The sequence below is a fragment of the Podarcis muralis genome, chromosome 5 (genome assembly GCF_964188315.1).
Source record: "Podarcis muralis chromosome 5, rPodMur119.hap1.1, whole genome shotgun sequence".
NCBI lineage: Eukaryota > Metazoa > Chordata > Lepidosauria > Squamata > Lacertidae > Podarcis > Podarcis muralis.
Window position 1 is genome coordinate 99,319,696 of NC_135659.1, and position 24,407 is coordinate 99,344,102.

General features: G+C 45.9%; 2 protein-coding genes and 1 long non-coding RNA gene across 4 annotated transcripts; 1 reads left to right on the forward strand and 2 right to left on the reverse strand.

Moving 5' to 3' along the window:
• Positions 1-1,669: 1,669 nt before the first annotated feature.
• COMMD7 (COMM domain containing 7) lies at positions 1,670-16,280 on the reverse strand. 2 transcript variants are annotated; one of them, XM_028735625.2, is made up of 9 exons: positions 16,145-16,280; positions 9,705-9,758; positions 7,023-7,125; positions 5,260-5,316; positions 5,133-5,170; positions 3,929-4,019; positions 3,743-3,792; positions 2,958-3,006; positions 1,670-2,197 (listed from the first exon to the last, which is right to left on the reverse strand). In XM_028735625.2, the coding sequence occupies exons 1-9, from the start codon at positions 16,226-16,228 to the stop codon at positions 2,121-2,123; spliced, it is 603 nt and encodes a 200-aa protein (XP_028591458.1). In that variant the 5' UTR covers positions 16,229-16,280; the 3' UTR covers positions 1,670-2,120. The 2 variants fall into 2 exon arrangements, with proteins under 2 accessions (XP_028591458.1, XP_028591459.1); XM_028735626.2 differs by lacking the exon at positions 16,145-16,280 and adding an exon at positions 15,640-15,838.
• Positions 16,235-22,800, forward strand: LOC144327871 (uncharacterized). The gene is made up of 2 exons (XR_013393052.1): positions 16,235-16,361; positions 21,700-22,800. It is a non-coding gene; the product is annotated as an uncharacterized LOC144327871 (long non-coding RNA).
• LOC144327869 (ubiquitin-conjugating enzyme E2 S) lies at positions 19,005-20,112 on the reverse strand. Its single transcript, XM_077929463.1, has one exon. The coding sequence runs from the start codon at positions 19,856-19,858 to the stop codon at positions 19,226-19,228; it is 633 nt and encodes a 210-aa protein (XP_077785589.1). The 5' UTR covers positions 19,859-20,112; the 3' UTR covers positions 19,005-19,225.
• Positions 22,801-24,407: the final 1,607 nt, after the last annotated feature.

Sequence of the window (24,407 nt, forward strand, 5' to 3'; positions counted from 1 at the left end):
GGCTCCCGAACGCCGCAAACCTGGAAGTGTTCTGGTTTGCGAACGTTTTTCGGAAGCTGAACACCAACACAGCTTCCAATTGAGTGCAATTGAGACCACACCTTGCTTTTAGAACGGTTTTGGAAGTCGGACAGACTCCCAGAACAGATTAAGTTCAAGAACCAAGGTACCACTGTACATGACTTTCCACAGATATCTGAAGGCAGCCCTGAAGGCATGCTTTTAATGTGTGATGTTGCATTCTGTTTCAAAATATTTTGTTGGGAGCCGCCCAGTGGCTGGGGCAACCCTGTCAGATAATAATAAAATTATTATGATTACTGTAGTCCAAAGTATCTAGAGAGAAACAGCTGCTCTGTAGGAAGGATTAAAAATAAAATAAAATAGTGGCCCCCTTCATCTTGGAATCTTCACCCAAGTATGGCGTGTCTGGCCTTTGGTGAACGCCTTCCTCTTTTGAGTGGCCTTTTGGGGCAAACTTGCACAACTTTCTTCCCCTTTCCCCCTCAAGTGAGAGGAAAAAAGGAAGAACCCAGGGATGCATTGGAGCTTCTCTGGAACAGGGCCAGAAAAACCCAAGGAATGGAAAGAGGCAGGCTTCAGAGATCCCTGATCCCAAAAAAGTATTAGGCAACACTGGAAGTTCCATTTGCAAATGAAGGGGCTGCTGATAAGAAGTGCAAGGATCTGGGCAAAGCTATACAGTGGTACCTCGGGTTAAAAACTTAATTTGTTCTGGATGTCTGTTCTTAACCTGAAACTGTTCTTAACCTGAAGCACCACTTTAGCTAATGGGGCCTCCTGCTGCTGCTGCGTGATTTCTGTTCTCATCCTGAAGCAAAGTTCTTAACCCGAGGTACTACTTCCAGGTTAGCAAAGTCTGTAACCTGAAGCGTCTGTAACCTGAGGTACCACTGCAAAGGTAAAAGGTAAAGGACCCCTGGACGGTTAAGTCCAGGCAAAGGCGACTATGGGGTTGTAGCGCTCATCTCACTTTCAGGCCGAGGGAGCGGCATTTGTCCACAGACAGTTTTCCGGGTCATGTGGCCAGCAGGACTCAACCGCTTCTGGCGCAATGGGACATCATGTTGGAAACCAGAGCGCACGGAAATGCCGTTTACCTTCCTGTTGCAGCTGTACTTATTTATTTACTTGCACTGGTGTGCTTTTGAACTGCTAGGTTGGCAGGAACTGGGACAGAGCAACGGGAGCTCACTCTGTCGCAGGGATTCGAACCACCAACCTTCCAATCGGCAAGCCCAAGAGGCTCAGTGGTTTAGACCACAGCGCCACCCGCATCCCATTGGGCAAGGCTATGGAGAATTCGTACTTCCATTCAGGGAAAGTGGTTCTGAAATAGGCGTTGGCACCTCCTGGGGGGGGTGGATTGCCCGGGGGGGGGGGGGACGAAGCGGCAAGCAGGTGGCGGGTGTGAGTGTGTGTGTGCTGGAAATGTAAATGACTATCAGACTTCGAAACCCGGTTCATCAGTTTTGCCAAGTTAATTAAACCAAACTGGGTTTTACAATCATAGAATCATTAAGAGTTGGAAGGGACCCTGAGAGTCATCTAGTCCACCCCCTGAAGTGGAGGAATCTCAGCTAAAGTATCCAGGCCACCCAACTTCGGCTTAAAAACCTCCAAGGATGGTTTTTGGATAACTGTGCAATGAACTGCTACTGTTTTGAATTTTATTGTGTTACTCTCCTCCTCAGTGGGTATGCAAACCGATGTTCTAAATTACACCTTTTTTATAGATTTTAAAGGAGAGTTTATAGCTGCCACCTCTTCCTCTCAAGGAGAGCAAAAAGTTATTGCCCCCCCCCCCATTTTATTTTTGCTTCCTTGAGCCTCTTTCAAGGAGCATTATCTGCTCCCCAAACAAGCCTTTTACGCAGCCAGAGAGAGAAAAAACATCAGACTTTTGCAGGTTTTACAAAACATTTCCCACCCCTTCTGTCCCTTAATGACTCTTAGAGCCCCACGTGAGCCAGACTTTAAAAGCCGGGTGCTTCTTTGACCCCAAACTTCTCAATGGGGAAAATGGCGCTTGGAGGATCTGTTCCGGGGGCCTCGGACGGTGGACGTTCAGCTTTCACTCTCGATGCCCCACAGGAAACTCAGCTGAGGCATTCCAGGCTGGTTTTCATCCTCTCCATCTCGTGAAGGAAGCTGTAAAACTGTGGCAGCGTCAGCTCTGGTTCCGCGGGCAGGCAGAGGGAGAATAAAGAAAAACAGAAATGATTCGGGACTCACAAAACAAGAAAAGCACTTTTCTTTTCCCTGCAGCAAGTTAACAGTTGCTCGGGAAAGGGCAACCAAAATTATCAAGGGGACAGAAGAAAGATTAGTAATAACAAGGGTGGTATTATTATTTTTACCCCGCCCATCTGGCTGGGCTGCAGCATTTGGGAGTTTTAGTAAGTTCAGAGAAAAGGTGAGTAAGAGGCAAAATGATATAAGTGTCTGTCCGTCTCCTGTCTGTCTCCAGCCCGTCCACTGGAGCTTGACTAGCTGAGCAGTTTTCTTTTTACAGCTGCAGCTTCCAAAATTTAAATTTAAATATCATCATAATAATAATAATAATAATAATAATAATAATAATAATAATGCTTTTTAAACGATTATCATTGCTACCTTTTTAAGCTTTTTGCATTTTATCTGTGTTGTTTTAATTTGTGCAAGCTGCTCTGAGTCCCAGTCTGGGGAAAAGGAGGGATATAAATAATAATAATAATAATATTAAATTGGATACCACTGAATGCACTCAAGTCGAGGGACAAAACTCTGACCTTAGAGTTAGTGGAAAGAAGCAGCTCCCCCCGGCCCCCTCCCATCCCAAAATACATGCCCTTGCAATGTCTTTTTCAGGAGATGCAATTTCAGCCTTCCTGGGGCTTCAACCGCCTCCCTCTCTTTGCAGAACGCCCCCCAGGACAAAATAATGGCTCACTCACCCATGTACAGAGGCTCCACTTTGTTTCCTTTCCTAACCACCAATTTCAGCTGGAAATAAAAATCAGGTTTGTTTGTTTTTAAGGAAGAAAGGAAGTTGCATCCAACGTTAAAACGCCGTGCTTTTTTCCTGCAAAGTGAAAACCCTGAGATTCTTCCACCGTTAACGTTTTTGCAGGGCGGTAGATGCAGCGGCTGAGGAGTCAGGAATTGGGGTGTGTTCACGGATGCTTCAGGCGGACAGAGACAAGCCACTCCAGGCTGTGACCCACAGGAAAGGATGGAGATTTCTGAAGGGGAAGAAATCTGCACCTATCACCCTACCCAAAATGAGCACTGAATCCCACGTTGGCTGGGGCTGATGGGAACTGTAGTCCAAAATAGCTGGAGGGCTCCAGTTCTGCCACCTGTAGAAGGCACACCTCCAAGGCAAATTTGTTGCACCGACTCACTGTTTTGCTGCTTCTGCTAGTCAGGGGGAGGACCAAAGATGCTGAAGTCCCATACCGTTGGGATGCCCTCTCAGCCCTCTGCCTACCTCCCCAAACCGCACTGCCCAAACACTTTCAAGCCTCTCTCTGCTGCCATAAGGACTACAAAACTTGGTTTTTGGAAACCAAAATTAAAGCAGTTTTTCCTGGGACGCTGAATTCTTCAGGCATGAGCATCTGCGGGATACAGGGTGGCCTTTTCCCAGTGCCTGTGCCAGCACCCTATTTTTGCTCCTGACTCTACCTGAGGGGGTCTTTCAAAAACAGCATCGCCTCTTGCATGGCAAGATACCCACCTGCAGGAAGATGCTTCCGGCTTTCTCCAGTTCGCTGCTTCCTGCTGTAACTGCCGGAGAGAACAAAGAAAATCAATGTGGGTGCCCAGGGGAAGCTGGAAGGCGGAGCTTCTGTGGGGTGGAGGCACCTGGGGCCATAGGGGGTTAGACTAGATGACTCTTGGGGTCCCTTCCAACTCCGCTCACCTCCAAATTTCCACTCCATGTCGATGAGCTGGTTAACCATCAGGGTCTGGCCCACAGCCAGGCGGGAGAGGGTGGGCGATTTCTCCTTCCACTGGAAAGATTGCAGAAGGCAAAATGACACAAAAACCGGCATGTGTGTCCGGCGTCCCCATTCCACCCAAGACCACCTTCGCGGAAGCCTGGCTTCCAGAGTTTCACACGCAAGACGCAGGGCCAGATTTAGGTCTGATGAGGCCCTCAGTTCCTGAAGGTAATGGGGCCCTTTATATGTCCAGCTGTCCTTTCTCAACAACAAACGGTGGCTTTTTTGTGTGTTGAATATCTGCTATATGGTAATTTATGGACCTAATAGATACCTAAAGCCATTTGCACATAACAAAATATGTATTTTATCAAAGTAAATGTTGAACTGAAATACAATTAAGAAGTATACTAACACTGAAATTAAATTGCTGTTTTAGGCGTTGCTTTTAAAAGTCTGGAACGGATTTATTCCATTTTGCAATACTTTCTATGGGAAAGCGTGCCTTGGTTTTGGAACGTTTTGGTTTTGGAACAGACTTCCAGAACGGATTGAGAACCAAGGTACCACTGTAAATAGGAATGAGCAAACCAGTGATATTCTAGGGAGCAGGCGGGGCCCATGACTTACATCATAGGAGCCTACACAACACAAAACACTGTTGATGTATGTAGGTTTTGTTTTATTTGTTTTTTTATCTTGTATTTTGGAAATGTACATCCAGGTTTTTTTTCCCCTTTAAATTTTTTTGGGGCTCCCAAGAGAGTGGGGCCCTAAGCTATAGCTGGTTTAGCTTATATGTAAATCTGGCACTGGCAATACGTAATCCAAAGAATGACAGTTGTTGTGCTAGGGAACAAGATCTAAATATTTTAAGGGAGCAAGCTCTGGAGGGTAGCACTCGAACCCATGGCGTCTGGGTATAAGAAAGGAGATTTCCACTAAACATCAGGAAGAAATTAGAATTTTTCTAATCTTTTCCTTAAGCTTTTTGATTTTTCTTATTCTTTAGTTTATTTCCATAAGATAATATATCTAGTCGATTACTTCTCGTTTCAGGGATTTTCACGGTATTTCATTTGATTCGTGCAATTAGTTCAGAGAACAGGCAGCCCAGAAGAAAAGCACCTTTTCCGCCCCAGAGAATTAAAATTTCAGTAGCGAAAGGAATGCTCATAGTACCTGCTCTTCGAAATAGCTGGCCTTCTCCTCGCTCAGCCCTGCGGGAGAAATTCAACACGGTTAAATGGGAGGCCGGCAGCCACCGTCCACCTTCCAGAATCGCCGGAGGCATTTCAAAGAGACCTACCCAGGGTGATAAGATCTGCTCTAACCTGCTCTGCCGACAGACCTCTCTTTAGGGCACCTGAGATAAACAAGGCATAAAACAGAGAGACGGAGGGGGGAAAGGGGAGAGAGAGAGAGAGAGAACTCTGGTTAGACAACATCGCTACTGTATGGAGTTAAGCGCGGGAATAAGACACCCAAACAGAGTTAGAAACTCAGGTATATGAGCTAGGTGCCAAATGGATCCTTAAAACCAGGGTCACAGTCGCCAAAATGGAACGTTGGAAGATTCCGGTTGGACATAAGGAGATACTTTTTCGCACGGTTTTAACTTTGGAACTCACTGCCACAAGATGTTCACCAGCGTGGATGGCTTTAAAAGGAGTTTCGACAAATCCGTGGGGACAAGTGGCTACTTGGTCCTGATGCATCTATCCTAGCTGTGAATCAAAAGCGCTGCTATTGTGCTTAGGTTGGGGTCTTCCTGTGGGTATCTGGCTGGCAACCATGAGAACGGAACGCAGGACTCCGTGGGCCTTTGCCCTGATCCTGCGCCTGGCTCTCCTTATGTTCCTACGTACCTACGGGACCGCCTCTCCCGGTATGCCCTGTGGAGGACCTTAAGGTCCACAAATGACAACATTTTGGAGGTCCCAGGTCTCAAGGTGGTTAGATTGGTCTCAAGTAGGGCCAGGGCCTTTTCAGTACTGGCCCGACTTGGTGGAATGCTCTGTCACAAGAGACTAGGGCCCTGCGGGACTTGACATCTTTCCGCAGGGCCTGCAAGACGGAGCTGTTCCGCCTGGCCTTTGGCTTAGACTCAGTCTGACCCTTATATTTCCCTCCCCTTATGGTCTTGATCTATTGGCTACTATTAAAATGAGGCTGCATTTTAAATTATTTTCTAACCTGTATTTTAAATTGGTTTTTCTTTAATTGTAATTTTACTGGTGTTAGCCGCCCTGAGCCAGGCTCTGGCTGGGGAGGGCGGGGTATAAATAAAAAATTACTACTACTACTACTACTACTACTACTACTACTACTATTACTACAGTAGTACGACGCGGGTGGTGCTGTGGGTTAAACCCCAGAGCCTAGGACTTGCTGATCAGAAGGTCAGCGGCTCAAATCCCCACGATGGGGTGAGCTCCCGTTGCTCGGTCCCTGCTCCTGCCAACCTAGCAGCTCAAAAGCACGTCAAGTAGATAAGCAGCTCGAAAGCACGTCAAGTGCAAGTAGATAAATAGGTACCGCTCCAGCGGGAAGGTAAACAGCGTTTCCGTGCGCTGCTCTGGTTCGCCAGAAGCAGCTTAGTCATGCTGGCCACATGACCTGGAAGCTGTACGCCGGCTCCCTCGGTCAATAAAGCGAGATGAGCGCCGCAACCCCAGAGTCGGTCACGACTGGACCTAATGGTCAGGGGTCCCTTTACCTTTACCTTACCTCGGGTTCAGTACTTAATTTGCTCTGGAGATCTGTTCTTAACCTGAAACTGTTCTTAACCTGAAGCACCACTTTAGCTAATGGGGCCTCCCACTGCTGCCATGCGATTTCTGTTCTCATCCTGAAGCAAAGTTCTTAACCCAAGGTATTATTTCTGGGTTAACGGAGTCTGTAACCTGAAGCGTCTGTAACCCGAGGTACCACTGTACAGTACTTCACTGAGCAGCTGCCCCCCTTGTGAGGGGTCCCATCACGAAAGAGGGGAGAAGCACCTCTCTCGATTCCCCTGGTCTATGGCCGGCATCCACACACCACCAGGGACCCCCAAGCCCCCCCACTCACCGTTCGGCACCAACAGGAGGCTCTTAACAATGTTCTTCAAAGGGCCCGGGCTGAGTTTATTGCTGGTGGCAAATTCAGAGAGCTGAGCTAGGAACCTTTCGACCTGTAAGAGGAGAAGAGAAGACAGCGTGATCCACACCTCCAAGCTCCACACGGATGCGAGTTTCTGGTGCAATCTGATGCCTGCCTGACTCCAAAGTCAGTTCCACTGAGTTCACGGGGACTTTGAATCATAAAACTGTAGAGTTCGAAGGGACCACGGGGGTCATCTAGTCCAACCCCCTGCAATGCAGGAATCTTTTTGCCCACCATCCTGAGATTAAGAGTCTCATGCTCTACCGACTGAGCTAGGCCAGGAGGGAACTTTGCCCCGGGTTGTATCCTAAGGCTGAAAAACAGAACCGCACCCACACTGTTAATCAAGGTCCCTTTTGGACTCGATTTCTGGGACGCTGTCCAGAAGGAGCAGACCCGCACTTCATTAAAACCAAGAGAAAAAAGAATTGCTTCTGTGATCCATTTGAGCCTGTGCTGGCGCGGCAAAGAATTCTTGTTTAATTGGGAACAAAATACCTTTTTACTTTTATTCATGTGTACCTTTGGCTAGCTTTTGATTTTGAATATTTCCTGTTCAGAGCTTGGAAGTTACCGTAGTCTCTGACGGAACTGAGAATCAGATGTTCAAGGAAAAGTTCCCAACTTGTAAGCAGCGGGGTGAAAACTGGCCTTAAGAAATAAACTGGGGAGTCTGAGTTGTGATGAATGACATATTCCTCTGCTGTCTGACAATTGCCTTAAGATAACATAATTATGATATATAATATAATATAATATAATATAATATAATATAATATAATATAATATAATATAATATAATATAATAGGGATGCGGGTGGCGCTGTGGGTAAAACCTCAGTGCCTAGGACTTGCTGATCGCATGGTCGGCGGTTCGAATCCCCACAGCGGGGTGAGCTCCCGTCGTTCGGTCCCAGCGCCTGCCAACCTAGCAGTTCGAAAGCACCCTTAAGTGCAAGTAGATAAATAGGTACCGCTTTATAGCGGGAAGGTAAACGGCGTTTCCATGTGCTGCGCTGGTGCTGGCTCACCAGAGCAGCTTCGTCACGCTGGCCACGTGACCCGAAAGTGTCTCCGGACAGCGCTGGCCCCCGGCCTCTTAAGTGAGATGGGCGCACAACCCTAGAGTCGGACACGACTGGCCCGTACGGGCAGGGGTACCTTTACCTAATAATAATATAATATAATATAATATAATATAATATAATATAATATAATATAATATAATATAATATAATATAATATAATATAATATTATAATATAATATAATATAATATAATGTAATATAATATAATAACATAATATAATAATACCTTTGTTATTTTTTATTTTAGCCAATATCTCCGTCCTTCTTTAGAGACAGGAGTCCCCCCTCCTTTTATAGCAATTGGTTTGAGAAAGCAGGGCATAATTTGAGCTAAACATCTGGTGGTTTCCAAGTTGTCTGCCCAAGTTCGGGCAGAATTTATGACTTGTTTCGGTAGGGAAAGCTGAGCAGTCATTAAAGGAAGAGGCACAAAGAAGGGGCGAGATCCTGGCGCAAGTCGTAAATTAAGGAAGGCCTCGTTTTAATAGTCTTGACTTTAGAACCTGTTTCTCCCTCACCGGGAAGGAAGCCCCACAGAGTTCGGTATGGCTAACTTTGGAGAAGATCTGGTGAGGAGGAAACAGTCAAGACTCATAGTGTTTCTTCCTTTCTTTTCAAACAGTCCAATAAAATTGTTCCAAACCCCAGGGCCCCAAAGGCAGGGATGAGAATGGGTTGGCGATAGAAAAGTGTGATTGCTAGAGGTCAGCAAAGGGGGCAAGTCTGCCCTGTGATCCTCAGATGAAGGGCGGTATTATTATTATTATTATTATTAATGTGGCTGACAGCATTTGTTTAGGGATAGGACCTTCTCGGTAGTGGCGCCTGCCTTGTGGAACGTCCTCCCATCAGATGCCAAGGAAATAAACAGCTATCTGACTTTTAGAAGACATCTGAAGGCAGCCCTAAAAAATCGGGAAGTTGTTAATGTTTGATGTTTTATCGTGTTTTTAATATTCTGTTGGGAGCTGCCCAGAGTGGATGGGAAAACCCAGCCAGATGGGCAGGGTATAAATATAATAATAATAATAATAATAATAATAATAATAATAATAATATGATACAGGATCTCATGTTTAAACATACACATGCTCCTCTACCAATATGTCACGCTCTGCTATTGCTTGGAATGCGCCCTTAAGAATATACACCCCATCGTGTCCTTCAGATTGAGATAATAATCACTTTCATGACACTGTTGTTGTTGTTGTTGTTGTTGTTGTTATTATTATTTTGATTTATATCCCTCCTTTTCCCCAGACTGGGACTCAGAGCAGCTTGCACAAATTAAAATTATTATTAAAAAATGAGAACAATCTACACTTTGCAAAGAACTTGCAGACTTGTGGCAGGGCGCCTGGCCTTTCGTATTTATCTCATGCAAAGATGCTACTGTGATTAGCATTAAAAGTTGCTGCTGCTGCTCCTAAAATGCTCACCTTGAGTAAAACTACAGCAAAAATAGCCTCAGCTAACCCCCTCGGATGCTATCTTGCCGACATCGCTGTGGACGGCTTACCTCTTTCGGTTCCTGCAGAAATCGGAAAACCACTTCCGCGAGAGTGGAGAATTGCTGGAGAGAGACAAAAGTAAGGTGTCAGCAACGCAAGACCTGCCAGGGATTGGGCCCTCTTCTCCTGCTCTTTCCCGCGTCTAATGCAGATTATTCCTTTCTTAAAAAGAACAACAATCATCCAAACTTCCCTCTGTATATATAGTTTTTAAAAGGCACCTGGTGCTTCAGCTTGGGCGTGTGAAGGCAGTGGTTTGGAGCCATCAAGTTAGATGGACCTGGGAACAGGGACACATCCTGCCCCACAACATGAAGGTCCTGATTCCCTTGCCAGAACTCTTCCCTTTAAGACTTGGAACTCAGTTACGCAGTAATCCAATTCAACATAAGATTGCTCTAATACCAGCCTCCTTGTGAAAGTGAATAGGAGAGGCTGGTGGCCTGATTAAAGAAATCTTACCCACCTTGAATAACAGTTATGAGTTTTAATTGCTTAATTAATTCTGCATATATTTGCATATCAACAGAGGCACAGCTTATTTGAGGCCCAGGGTGGCGAGCCCATAGCTGTCAATGTTTCCCTTTTTTAAAGGGAAATTCCCTTATTCCGAATAGGATTCCTCGCAAGAAAAGGGAAAAGTTGACAGCTATGGGAGAGCCCCTTCCAGCTGGCTTAAACCTCCAAAGTCCAGGGCAAGTGTAGCCAGCTGCCTCCCTCCCTCTGCAAGGAACATGTATACAGTCGTACCTTGGAAGTTGAACGGAATCCGTTCTGGAAGTCCGTTCGACTTCCAAAATGTTTGAAAACCAAATTACAGCTTCTGATTGGCTGCAGGAAGCTCCTGCAGCCAATCGGAAGCCCCGTCGGGATGTTCAGGTTCCAAAAGAACGTTCGAAAACTGGAACAATCACTTCCGGGGTTGCGGCATTCAGGAGCCAAACGTCCGAGTTCCAGGGTACGAGTGTATGTTTATGTTTGGCCAGGCTTGTGTGTGTGTGTGTGTGTGTGTGTGTGTGTGTGTGTGCATGTGTGTCTATAGCCAGGGTTCTCCAACTTGGTGCCCTCCAGATGTGGCTGATGGGAGTTGTAGACCGAAACATCTGGGGGGCACCAAGTTGGGGGCACCATCTTAGAAGGGGGTCTCGTTCCTGAATGGCGGGCTTCTTCTGCAACCACTGCCAAAATCACCTGTGGATTTGCAAGCAATAATAATAATAATTTATTATTTGTACCCCGCCCATCTGGCTGGGTATCCCCAGCCACTCTGGGCGGCTTCCAACAAAGATTAAAAATACATCAAAATGTCACACATTAAAAACAGCCTTCAGATGTCTTCTAAATGTCAGGTACTTGTTTATCTCTTTGACAACTGATGGGAGGGCGTTCCACAGGGCGGGTACCACCACCGAGAAGGCCCTCTGCCTGGTTCCCTGTAGCTTTGCTTCTCGCAATCAGGGAAACGCCAGAAGGCCCTCGGCGCTGGACCTTAGCGTCCGGGCAGAATAATGGGGGTGGAGACGCTCCTTCAGGTATACTGGGCCGAGGCCATCTAGGGCTTTAAAGGTCAACACCAACACATGAAGCACAATTCACCATTTTAAAAACAGCCGCCCAATTTGGACCTTTAAGCTGAAAAGTGTTTAATGCATCAATTCAATTAATTGACTTAAATGTTACAGCCTTAGGAGCAAACTAGCTCTGTGGAGAATGTGACACCCAGGAGTCCAATTTATCTTTATTTTGCAAGTTTGCAAATAAGGAGAACTGGCCCAATTAAAAGTTATCGACCTCCACACAGGAGCAATCGAATCCTCTGTTTGCATGCGCTGGGCATTCTCCAAATCCCCCAGAGAGAGGCAGCAGCCCTGTTTGCACACCAGGGAGCCTACAGAGCTCTGGCAGAGAGTTAAGGATTAAGAAACAATATATTTTTTAAAATAATAATATGGGTTGCAGCCAACTAACGATTACTCAGAGTAGACCTGCTACAATTAATGGACAGACAGATGGCCACCTGTCATGCATGCTTAAGTTGAGATTCCTGCATCGCAAGGAGTTGGACTAGATGACCCCAGGGTCCCTTCCAATTCTTCAGTTCTATGATTCTACGCTAGCAATGTTCATTAATTTCAGTCGGTCTACTCTGGGGAGGGCTAGCACTGAATGCAAACAGTTTACCTACACGATCGTCTTTCCGCATGTACGACCACTCGGCTACTTAGAACCGGTGCTGTTACAGGTGCTACATAAAGCCCGTTCCTCATTTGTAGGAACTCGCCCGTTTAGTGTGGCAGGGCCTTTGGAACTCCCTGCCACTTGATATCAGGCAGGCACCTTCGCTGTACTCTTTTCAGCACCTGCTTAAAGCATTCTTGTTTAGACAAGCCAACCCAGATGTTTAGAAAGTTGACGAGAGTCTTAATCTGTTTTTAGTTTCGTGTTATTTCATCTTACCAAAAATCCTAAGTTAGCATTTTTTCTTATTGATGATGTTAATTGTTTTGCCTTTTTTGAAAACCGCTCTGAGGGTTTTCTTTTCCTTTTTGCAAGCAGGGCATACATTTTACGAACTAAATAATCAAAATAAAATCCTACAAGCATTCCCCCCCCCCCAAAAAAAAATCACGAAACAGTTCAGCCATAGGGAGCAGAAGGCAGGGCATGGAGGAGAGCAAAGAGGTCGCATTCTTGGATGAGGTGATAACCCCAAAAACAGAAGCATGACCTTGAGGGAGATACCTGGAATGCGAAAAAGGCATGACTAACAGCTGCGCTTTTTATTGTGCTACCAGGTTGGAGTGGAGACAGAAAGCTCACGAGTTCTCCAGGAGCCTGGCTCAGAGTTTTAGCAGCCAGCTAAAGCTATTTAGGACGCGGGTGGCGCTGTGGGTAAAACCTCAGCGCCTAGGACTTGCCGATCGCATGGTCGGCGGTTCGAATCCCCGCGGCGGGGTGCGCTCCCGTCATTCGGTCCCAGCGCCTGCCAACCTAGCAGTTCGAAAGCACCCCCGGGTGCAAGTAGATAAATAGGGACCGCTTACCAGCAGGAAGGCAAACGGCGTTCCGTGTGCTGCGCTGGCTCGCCAGATGCAGCTTTGTCACGCTGGCCACGTGACCCGGAAGTGTCTTCGGACAGCGCTGGCCCCCGGCCTCTTGAGTGAGATGGGCGCACAACCCCAGAGTCTGTCAAGACTGGCCCGTATGGGCAGGGGTACCTTTACCTTTTAAAGCTATTGTTGGAGTGGCATGCAAAAGATGAACAAGTTAAATCTGTGATGATAGATTGGGCAAGAGATGTAGGACATAATATAATGTTTGAGGATTGGGAAAGAATGTGGAAGAAAGTGGTCAAGTTCACCGCATGTACTTTGCTAAAGGAAAATATCATGAAAATGATGTATAGATGGTATTTGACTCCTGTAAAATTAGCAAAGATATATCATAATTGTGACAATATATGTTGGAAATGTAAAGAAAAGGAAGGAACCTTTTATCATATGTGGTGGATCTGCCCCAAGGTGAAAGACTTCTGGGAAAAGATTTATAATGAATTGAAAAAAATGTTGAAATATACATTTATAAAGAAACCAGAGGCCTTTCTTCTTGGAATAACAGGTATGGAATTGCCCAAGAAAGATGTTAAATTATTTTTGTATGCCACAACTGCTGCTCGTATTTTGTTGGCTAAAAAGTGGAAAACCCAAGAATTACCAACAATAGAAGAATGGCAGATGAAGATGGTGGATTTTTCGGAGCTAGCCGACCTGACCGGAAGAGTCTGCGACCAGAAGGAGGAGGAGTATCAGGAAGAATGGAATAAATTTAATGATTATTTAGTTAAATTTGTTAAGTTAAAGTAACTGGAAATAGCTTGCAAATACTTAGTAGGCTTAGGATTTTATTTATGTTAAGTGATGAATCAATATGTTTAATTCTATAAGGTGAAGATTTAAGGATGTTAATGTTTAAGTTAAATTTCATGAAAATTGGGATTTGGAAAACCGTTAAAAGGACATCCAATGAAATTCAACCAAGGGGAAGCGAGGAAGTCACTTAACAAAGTTAATAACTGTAATTTTTAATAAGGCTATGATTTATGTTTGTTTTGTTTGTTTGTCTTGTGTGTTTGTTTATAATATTGTGAAAACCAATAAAAAAATTTTTTTGGGGGAAAAAGGAAACAGTACCTCTGTGGTAGCCACAGGGATATCACCCTGCTGGAAAAAACTAACTAGTAAGTCCCTAGGCACTAAAGGGAAAAAAAGGGATGATTTCATACCTCTTTGGTTTGACTTTATTTCATTTGTAAGGAAGGAGGACCCACGCTTGGTCTACAAACAAATATGGTTAATGCAATAAAACAGGGTCGTTGTTTAATTAACCTTGTCTTGTCTAATCATTATGTCTCTGCCTTCCATGCATCTGCATAAAACTTCAGAGTTGGAAGGGACCACAAGAATCATCTACCCCTGACAGGTAGGAATCTTTCGCCCAACTTGAGGCTCGAACCCAGGACCCAGAGATGGAGAGTCTCATGCTCCATGAAGTGAGCTTATCGCAGCATGCCTGTGGTTTATTTATTCTGGCTTCATATCATGTCTATATTTGTTCAACAGTATATGGGCAACGTATGTTGCCCTCAGATCCCGTTTTGATAACACGGTACTTTGCAGAATTTTGTATAACCTTTTTAAAAATAATAATAGTAATAAAGAGTTATTTGGGGGGGGGAGGGTTATATAAAAAGTGGCCCCAGCAGAGTGGACTTGCAGGAACCAAGGAGAAGCAGGAACCGTTTAAGAGCATCAGCTATTCAGGCGGCACACATAAAATTTGCTGGGTGCCTTTGGTCAGATATGCTCGCTGTGCAATGAGGGAGGGATAACGCGAGCCTGGTGTATCGTGAGCAGGAACTAAAGTGATTTAGAAATGGTTGTATGCGGGGAAGGAGTTCTGGGTGAGACCAGCAGGGAACGGAAGCTGAATGCTGCAGTTTGTCATCTATAGTTTTGTAGCAGCACACTGCTAAATAAAAACTATTCCTTTGAATCCAGTCCCTGTGCATCATTTATAATCTTGGAAAAAATAAATATATGGTGTCAGAAGACAAAATTAAAAGAAGGCAGTATTGCAGCTCGATCAGAGGTATACCTGTAAGAACACAAAAGTTATTAGATCTGTATTTATCCCAGCATCCTATTCTTTCAAGGCCAACCAGATGGGAAACCTGCAAACAGGATTCAAGCGCAAGAGCAACTCTCCCCTCCTGAACTGAATCAGTCTAGAGTCTCAAGACATACACATGCATCCCTAATTTTATTTGTACGCCGCCTTTCCACAGTTCAAACTATGTTCAAGGCGGCTGACAACAGGAAAAGAAATACGTAGCTACAACGTTCAAGTAGCCATAAACGAAACAGTTTTAAAAATACACAACAATCACTGCAAGATCCAAAATAAAGATACAAAAAAGCTAACACCAACAGCAGCAAAAAATAAAAATAAAATAAAAACCACAACAAAACCCCGCCAACAACACCCCGGAGAGGGCAAGAGTTGCAGCCAAAGATTTTGGACCCTGAATTATCTGAGACTAAGTAAAGAAACAGGGTGATCAGAAGACCAAAGAGAGAGAGAGATTTTTGTTTTTCGGAAAAAACAGGGAGATGAAATATTCATGGGGAATGAAGTGATTTAGACATGGCCCTAAGGTGGAGGTTGTGGCGAGGCTGGCAGAGGAAGGAAGCTATGGGGTATCTGACTAAGATTCAGTTTTTCAGCAGCACACGGCTAAATTAAAGTTTATTCCTTCGAATCCAGTTTCCACCGATCATTTATAATCTTGCAAATACTGTACTACATCCTACCTTTACATGGGCAACTAAAATAACACGGGTAAAACGCGAGGTGCCGTTTATTAAGTCAGAATATCAAACTAACCATGATCGTGGGCTTTTCTTTGGAAGACCGGATGCCGATACTAGTCTGGGTTTTATTTATTTTTTAAAAGGTTGATCGTAACTGTTTTGCTTTTTGGTGAGTGAATCTTTAAAAACGCATTTTTAAAAGAGCTATGAGTTCGTAGCCTTCCAACCCTCTCCAAGACCAGCGAGGCTTTCAAAAGCAAGCCCGGGGCCCCGATCCTGCTCACGCAGCTTGGCGGAGCCTCCGGGCGCGCCGGGACTCCGGTCCAGAGGATCTCCTCCGGGGGATGGAGAGGGGGGGGTCGCCCTTTAGGATGACGCGCAGCGAAGCGCAGGAGTGTAGCGCGCGCTCGTGCGCCCTGCTTCCTTCCCCGAGGCGACGCGCCAGCCCTACTGGCCGGAGGGCTGCTCCTCCCTGCGCCAGATTTTTTTGGGAGGGGTCTCCGGTAACCAGCGCCCCAATATTCGGAAAAGAGGGTCCCCCCCCGCTCCCAGGCCCCCCGCTCCGCCGGCAGCTGCACCTGGGCGCTCAGCTGGTTGAGTTGCTGCAAGTCGGCGCTCAGCGTCTCCGGCACCGGCTCGCGCGCAAAGCTCAGCAGCCCCATTGCGCGCCCGGATCCGACGCGCTCGCCTTCCTCGGTTGCTGCTGCTGCCGCCCGGCTCCTCCCCGCCGCGCTCCGCCCCTGCCGGCGCAGCCGCTTTCGATTTCGCTCCCCGGGGGGGCGCTACTACTCGCGAGTAAGCCCGGCCGGGAGATCTTTCGCCGAGGAAAAGCGCGCATGGGTTGGGGGGGGGGTGGATGGCGGCGGGTCTCGGGCCTCGCGCTCCTGCCCCGCCGTCGGATCGGGTCTACTCGGAAACAAGCCCCGTGGGTTTTCTTCCGAGGTATGGGTCACCTGGAGGGATCGCGGGGGGAAAGCCCCACGTCTAGTCAAGAGAAAGAGGTTGCTTGTTATCAGAGGAACAGCAGCACCAAAAAAATAAAAACAAACGATTTTCATAGGATCGCAAAATTGTGGAGTTAGAAGGGATCCTGAGGGTCATCTAGTCCAACCCCGGGCATGACTCTGAGCACAGGCGTTTTAAACTCCAGTCACAGCACCAGCATCACCCCTGGAATAACATGGCCTGTTTGTTTTGTTGACGTTGGTGCTGCAATTTAAGTAATCAGAACCAAGTAATTGAGTTAAAACAACAGGAGTCGGCAAACTTTTTCAGCAGGGGGCCAGTCCTCTGTCCCTCAGGCCTTGTGGGGGGCCGGACTATATTTTGAAAAAATATATGAACGAATTCCTATGCCCCACAAATAACCCAGAGATGCAATTTAAATACTGTAAAAGCACACATTCTACTCATATAAAAACACCAGGCAGGCCCCACAAATAACCCAGAGATACATTTTAAACAAAAGGACACATTCTACTCATGTAAAAACACGCTGATTTCCAGACCGTCCGCAGGCCAAAATTTAGAAGGTGATTGGGCCGGATCCGGCCCCTGGGCCTTAGTTTGCCTACCCAGCAGAAATTATAATACAGCAGAAAATTCAGTTCGCACAACAAAACTCAAAATGTCATCAAGGGTACCTGGAAGATTAAAAACCATTGCAAGGTTTTAAGATTGAAAAGCCTGGGGATATTTTTTTAGAAGGTCTTAATTAGCAGGGAAGGGACCACAATGCCAGACCCCTGTTGCCAGAGGGTTCCAGCACCTCTGAAAAGCCCCTCTGGTAGCTGTTGCCTATACCACATGGGAGAACCAGAGAGGTGCCCCAGAAAATCACCCTTTAAGGCAACCTGGACTCTGAAGAGCCATTCAGGGCTTTAAAAAGGTCAATGGCAGCATTTTGAATTGGGCCTGGAAATTGACTGGCAGCCAGTGGAGACAGCCACGCAAAAATTTGGCACCATATGACCGTACTCCCAGTCCCTGTTAACAATCCTGCTATTCACCTCCCCCCGCAGCTTCATATGCACGCACCTGAACTTCCTTCTTTCCTCTTCCCTCCACTTCCACATTTCCTCTTGTGCCATGCCTTTTAGCTTGTAAGTTTGAGGGTAAGCACTGTCCTACTGCTGTTGTTTTGTAAACTGATTTTTGGCTAAGGGGCAGAACAGAAGTTAATAAATAAGCAATAATCATACTGCTGGGTCATTTCTCAGGCAGGAAGCTTGCCGTAAAGTGATCCCTGCAAATGTGTCTTCTTATCTGATCCTAGTTTTCTCTTCCTGTAGTTTAGAGATGGGGAAGCTGCAGTCCACTAGTGGCTTTTGGACTTCAGTTCCCAGCAGCCAGCAAAGCCAATGGCCATGAATGATGGGATTTGTAGTAGAAGGCCAAATGTTCCCTATCTGAATCTCCAAAGCCATGTTGCTCCTTGAAGTGATGCAAACCATTTTATTGCCATAAATCCTTGGGAGCACATTATGTAAAAACAATGTAGTGAAATCACACTGAAAACCCATTGAAAAGTAGCTGTAAAATGTAAAGAGAAAGAAGGCACTTTTTTCATATGTGGTGGACGTGTCCCAAAGTGAAAGACTTCTGGGGAAAGATTTATAATGAATTAAAAAAAATGTTGAAAAATACATTTATTAAGAAACCAGAGGCCTACTTGGAATAACAGGACCGAAATTGCCCAAGAAGGATGTTAGACTGTTTTTGTATGCCACTACACCAGCAAGGGGATGCAGGTGGCGCTGTGGGTAAAACCTCAGTGCCTAGGACTTGCCAATCGTATGGTCGGCGGTTCGAATCCCCGCGGCGGGGTAAGCTCCCGTCGTTCGGTCCCATCTCCTGCCCACCTAGCAGTTTGAAAGCACCCTTAAGTGCAAGTAGATAAATAGGGACTGCTTACTGGCGGGAAGGTAAATGGCGTTTGCGTGTGCTGTGCTGGTGCTGGCTCGCCAGAGCAGCTTCGTCACGCTGGCCACGTGACCCGGAAGTGTCTTCGGATAGCGCTGGCTCCTGGCCTCTTAAGTGAGATGAGCACACAACCCCAGAGTTGGTCATGACTGGCCCATACAGGCAGAGGTACCTTTACCTTTTTACAGCAGCAAGACTTTTATTAGCCAAAAATTGGAAATTGCAAGAAATACCGACAATAGAAGAATGGTAGATGAAGATGATGGACTTTTCGGAGCTGGCTGACCTGACTGGAAGAATCTGCGACCAGAAAGAGGAGAAAACACAAGAAGGAAGACTGGAAGAAATTTAAAGAATATTTAGTGAGATATTGTAATATAAGATAAATAGGAAATCCCTAGATCTAACAGATTAGGCTAAGGGATAGAAAAAGATTAATAATAAAGATGAGTATGGATGACAATTGGAAGTAAGGTTAATAAGTTTGTAATGAAAGAAGATTTTTTTTTTTTTTTTTTTTAAGAAAAAAAAGGCATTTAATAGATTTTCCTGCTTTTATAATTTAAATAACTTAAAGACGGAAAAGAAGAAAAATCTGACAAGGGCGAGACAGACTTGGACTGCAGCCTCAACGTGAAGGTGGGAGAGGAAGAGAGAGGAGAAATGGAGAATGTACTTGTGGAACCACCACACCCACCCACCCTGTGCGCCAGACCCCACCCCGTCCCCGCTGGCCCCTAAAGCCGCCGGAGAGCTCGCTTCTTGTCGGTCTTCTTCTTGGAGGCCAGTTTCTTGTCCCTGTCGCCTGCATGTTTCTTAGCCATGGGGCCTTCCCCAGAGGCACCGGCCGAAGAAGAGCAAGGCTCGGCAGGGTCCTTGGTGCGCAGGCCGGACGAAGGCTGGGCATGGATCTCCGTCAGGAGGCGGGCCCGGGAGGCATATTCCTCATAGTTCTCCAGCAGGAGGCGCCCTGCTTCCTCGTTCAGGGCCGATTCTGGATTGGGATGGATCAGCAAACACTTGATGGTCAGCAGGACATGTCGGATGCCCAGTTCCGCTTTCCAGTCCTTCTTGAGGACGTTGACGCAGATCTCGCCATTGGCCCCCACGTTGGGGTGGAATATTTTGGTCAGGAAGTAGCCTTTGGGTGGGCTGGCTGGAAAGTCTTTGCCGAGGATGAGCTTCATGCGGAAGAGGCCACCGGAATATGGGGTACCCTCAGGTCCTTCAATGGTAACTTGCACATCTGTGATGTCCTCCTCATTAGGGAATACTTTGATGCCTTCAGGTGGGTCTGAGGTCAGAGTGGAGACTTCCCTGTAGACCAGCCGAATCACGTGGGGAGGCAAATTTTCTACATTGGAATTCATTGTGTAGGGTCTGCACAGGATTGTAGAACAGCACAACCTTTAGAGGGCTCACATACGCACCTTAGTCTACACCTAAAATATCGTGCGCCTACTCCTAACCTGGCTCAGGAGCCCCCTACCCCTATTGAAAAAACGCTAGATACTAGGGTTTAAGAAGTTCCACCTTTCCCATGCATTTACGGGGGGGAAACCAGATGTTCCCCCCACCCTCCTCCTTCTCCACGCTGTTACCAACTCGCTTATGCCACCCTCACTTTAATCATGAAAGAAGATATTGATGTTATAAATATGAAATTGGGAACTGCTAAATATGTGATACGATGAAATTCAGATTGGAGGGTGTCGAGGAAGTATTTTAGCAATGTAAATACACCAGGGAATAAGAAGGGAAAAAATCTTCTTTTATTTTGTGTGTTTTTATTGTTGTCAAGTTTTTATGTTGTGTTAAATGTAATGTTTTTCTTTTGTGTTTTTGTCTATGTGTTATAAGAGAAAACTAATAATTTTTTTGGGGGGGAAGAAATTTTTTTTTTTGGGGGGAAGAAAAGTATCTGTAAAAACGGGAAATCATGCAGGGAAATATGCTGAAGAATTAAAAGTGTGTATTAAAACAAAAAACAGCCATACACTGAAGTCAAACCTTGGACGATTCAGGAGAGAATTAAGGAAGAACACCTCCATGCAGTTTGAAGTTAAAACTATGGATTTTGCTCCCATAGGATGTTGTGATTGTGACCAGCTGGGATGACTTTGAAAGAGGATTCATGGAGGATAAAGCTATCAGTTGCTACCAGCCACCAATGACCATGGTGTACCTCCAGCACCACAAGCAACCCCAATAACACAAACAATGCCAACACAACTGCGCCACTAAGTAGTAGTAGTAATAATAATAATAATAATAATAATAATAATAATAATAATAATAATTTATTATTTGTACCCCGCCCATCTGGCTGGGTTTCCCCAGCCACTCTGGGCGGCTTCCAACAAAGATGAAAAATACACTAAAATGTCACATATTAAAAACTTCCCTGAACAGGGCTGCCTTCAGATGTCTTCTGAATGTCAGGTAGTTGTTTATCGCTTTGACATCTGATGGGAGGGTGTTCCACAGGGCGGGTGCCACTACCGAGAAGGCCCTCTGCCTGGTTCCCTGTAACTTGGCCTCTCGCAGTGAGGGAACCGCCAGAAGGCCCTCGGAACTGGACCTCAGTGTCCGGGCAGAACGATGGGGGAGGAGCGCTCCTTCAGATATACTGGACCTTCAGATATACTGGACCCCACAAAGTCTTTTGTGGGGAGTTAGCGTTCCATTGACATTGGGAGTCCATAAAGAAGGGGAAGAATATAAGTCAAGGGGAATGAATGGCCGGCAGCCTGGCTAAGTCCCAAGAGTTGCAAGGCGGTTTGTGCAAGGGAGTCTGGCCTGCAAAGAAATTAAGTGAAGGTGTTGCTTGGTGCTCTGGCATTTAGAGCAGAGGATCTGAGGCAAGAGAAGTTGCAGAACAGGTGGGAGTCTGGGAGGAGCAACCTCAATGCCTGGAAGTCTGAGAGGGGACATGAGAGCCACCTGCAAATAAATATCTCGCTATTATTATTTTTACTGAGATGCTGCAAATACAAACGATTAGAACAAAACTTACAATTGTCATACAAATCACATAAAGAGAAAGAATCAAAAATTAAAAAATAGAGAGACACATCTAATACATATCCAAATACAGGTAACTCTTCATAAATAAAGGAACAAGAAAAGGAAAAAGAAAGAAAAAAGAATGAATGACTTACTGTTATCTTAGTTATATATATATTTTCTTTCTTCTTTCTTTCACCTGCAGATATCTGAAGGGCTGCCACGTGGAAGACGGAACAGGTTTGGTTCGGGTCCAGGAGGTAGAAGCCGAACCAAGGGATCCAAATGACATGAAAGGAGAGCCCAACTGAACATTAGGAAAAACTTTCTGATTGTTGTTCAACAGTCGAACAGAGATGCCCTTGGGTGGCCGTGGACTCTTCTTCCTTGGAGGTTTTTAAGCAGTTTGGGTGGCTATATGTCATGGATATAGTCATGGGTATGTCATGGGTGACTATATGTCATGGATGGGACGTGGGTGGCGCTGTGGGTTAAACCACAGAGGCTCTTGGGCTTGCCAATCAGAAGGTCGGCGGTTCAAATCCCCACGACGGGGTGAGCTCTCATTGCTCAGTCCCTGCTCCTGCCAACCTAGCAGTTTGAAAGCACGTCAAAGTGCCAGTAGATAAATAGGTACCACTCCGGCAGGAAGGTAAACAGCGTTTCCATGCGCTGCTCTGGTTCGCCAGAAGCGGCTTAGTCATGCTGGCCACATGACCCAGAAGCTGTACGTCGGCTCCCTCGGCCAATAAAGCAAGATGAGCGCCGCAACCCCAGAGTCAGCCACGACTGGACGTAATGGTCAGGGGTCCCTTTACCTATGTCATGGATACTTTAGTCTTGACCTCCTGCATTGCAGGGGTTGGGCTAGATGACCCTGAGGGACCCCTGCCAACTCTGATTCTCTAAGAAGCCCATGCGCCCATCTACATTGGCTGGAAGGAGGGGGATGGGATTTGACCAATGGCCTGGAAGTTGCACATTGAAATGCAGACGGTCCAGTAATCTCTGCATATTCAAATCTCCCTTTGTTGCTGGTTGATCTTGCAAATGACTGCCTGAAAAGACTTTTTGTCATGAAGATGGCTCTGCCCGTTTTGCCATGAAGAGGGGAGGGAGCGCTCCCCAAAAGTCTTTTGCAAGAATTGGCCTTATAGAAATCACAGTGCTTTTTGTTTAAGCAAAGGGGAAAACAAAAACAAAAGCGGTAACCTTCCAGCCAGCTCATTTCTCTAGGAACTGTATCCCATTGTGAGCACAAAGGTGAGGCGAAGGATGTCGTGACAATAAAGGTTTATTATTATTATTTAGAAGTTTGCATGTTGCAGCGCAGGAACCAAAGCCACGCGGCAGAAGACTTCCTAGTCCTGGGATGGCAAACAAAATAACATTATCTGGACCACAAGAGTCATCAAAAGTCCAAACCCCTGCAATGCAGGAATCTCTTACCCAACCCACAACCTCAAAATTGAGAGTTTCATGCTCTACCCACTGAGCTATTCCAGCTATCCTATGCATGGCCTAGAAATCGCCATTGATTGTGGCGACCTTGATGCCTTTGAAAAGAATGGAGGCAAAGCTCCATGGAAGAAAAACCTGCCAAGGACATACTGTCTGAGCCAGAGGTTCTCAAACCCTTTTTCCCCCAGGCTACAACTTTCACCAGATTTTTTATTGATAAGAAATGCACTGGAAAACACGAAAGGAAGTTCTAGCACTGCCTGACTGGTTAACATAAAACGTAGCTACTTTATTACATGATCATGGGCCACCCAGAAAGTACGAAACAATGCAGCTACATAAGAACACAAATAATTCCCAAAATATAGTTATGAGTGAGAGATTTTACTTTATTGGGCTCCATGATCACTGCAGATGGTGACAGCAGCCATGAAATTAAAAGACGCCTGCTTCTTGGGAGAAAAGCAATGACAAAGCTAGACAGCATCTTAAAAAGTAGAGACATCACCTTGCCGACAAAGGTCCTTATAGTTAAAGCCATGGTTTTCCCAGTAGTGATGTATGGAAGTGAGAGCTGGACCATCAAGAAGGCTGATCGCCGAAGAATGGATGCTTTTGAATTCTGGTGCTGGAGGAGACTCTTGAGAGTCCCATGGAGATCAAGAAGATCAAACCTCTCCATTCTGAAGGAAATCAGCCCTGAGTGCTCACTGGAAGGACAGATCCTGAAGCTGAGGCTCCAAGACTTTGGCCACCTCATGAGAAGAGAAGACTCCCTGGAAAAGACCCTGATGTTGGGAGAGATGGAGGGCACAAGGAGAAGGGGACGACAGAGGACGAGATGGTGGGACAGTGTTCTCGAAGCTACCAGAATGAGTTTGAGCAAACTGCGAGAGGCAATGGAAGACAGGAGTGCCTGGCGTGCTCTGGTCCAGGGGGTCACGAAGAGTCGGACACGACTAAATGACTAAGCAACAACCAGTGTTTTCTCCCCTTCTTTTTATTTCATTCTTTGTTTTTAAAAGTCCAATCAGTTTATTTTTGCACGAGCCAAAGGCCATAACAATTTCATTGCAATTTTGCAGTACAGCAACCTACAAACTTAGAATTAGGACCCTCATACCTACAGGACCGTATAGTAAAAGCTATGGTTTTCCCAGTAGTGATGTATGGAAGTGAGAGCTGGACCATCAAGAAGGCTGATGGCCGAAGAATGGATGCTTTTGAATTCTGGTGCTGGAGGAGACTCTTGAGAGTCCCATGGACTGCAAGAAGATCAAACCTCTCCATTCTGAAGGAAATCAGCCCTGAGCGCTTACTGGAAGGACAGATCGTGAAGCTGAGGCTCCAAGACTTTTGGCCACCTCATGAGAAGAGAAGACTCCCTGGAAAAGACCCTGATGTTGGGAAAGATGGAGGGCACAAGGAGAAGGGGACAACAGAGGATGAGAT

Excerpts from the sequence above, each read along its gene's own strand:
- COMMD7 (XM_028735625.2), bottom strand. The coding sequence starts at position 16,228 with ATGGGGCTGCTGAGCTTTGCGCGCGAGCCGGTGCCGGAGACGCTGAGC. Across the intron at positions 5,317-7,022 it reads CCTCCTGTTGGTGCCGAACG|GTGCCCTAAAGAGAGGTCTG; the intron begins GTGAGTGGGGGG and ends TGTTTATCTCAG. Across the intron at positions 5,171-5,259 it reads AGCAGATCTTATCACCCTGG|GGCTGAGCGAGGAGAAGGCC; the intron begins GTAGGTCTCTTT and ends TTTCTCCCGCAG.
- LOC144327869 (XM_077929463.1), bottom strand. The coding sequence starts at position 19,858 with ATGAATTCCAATGTAGAAAATTTGCCTCCCCACGTGATTCGGCTGGTC.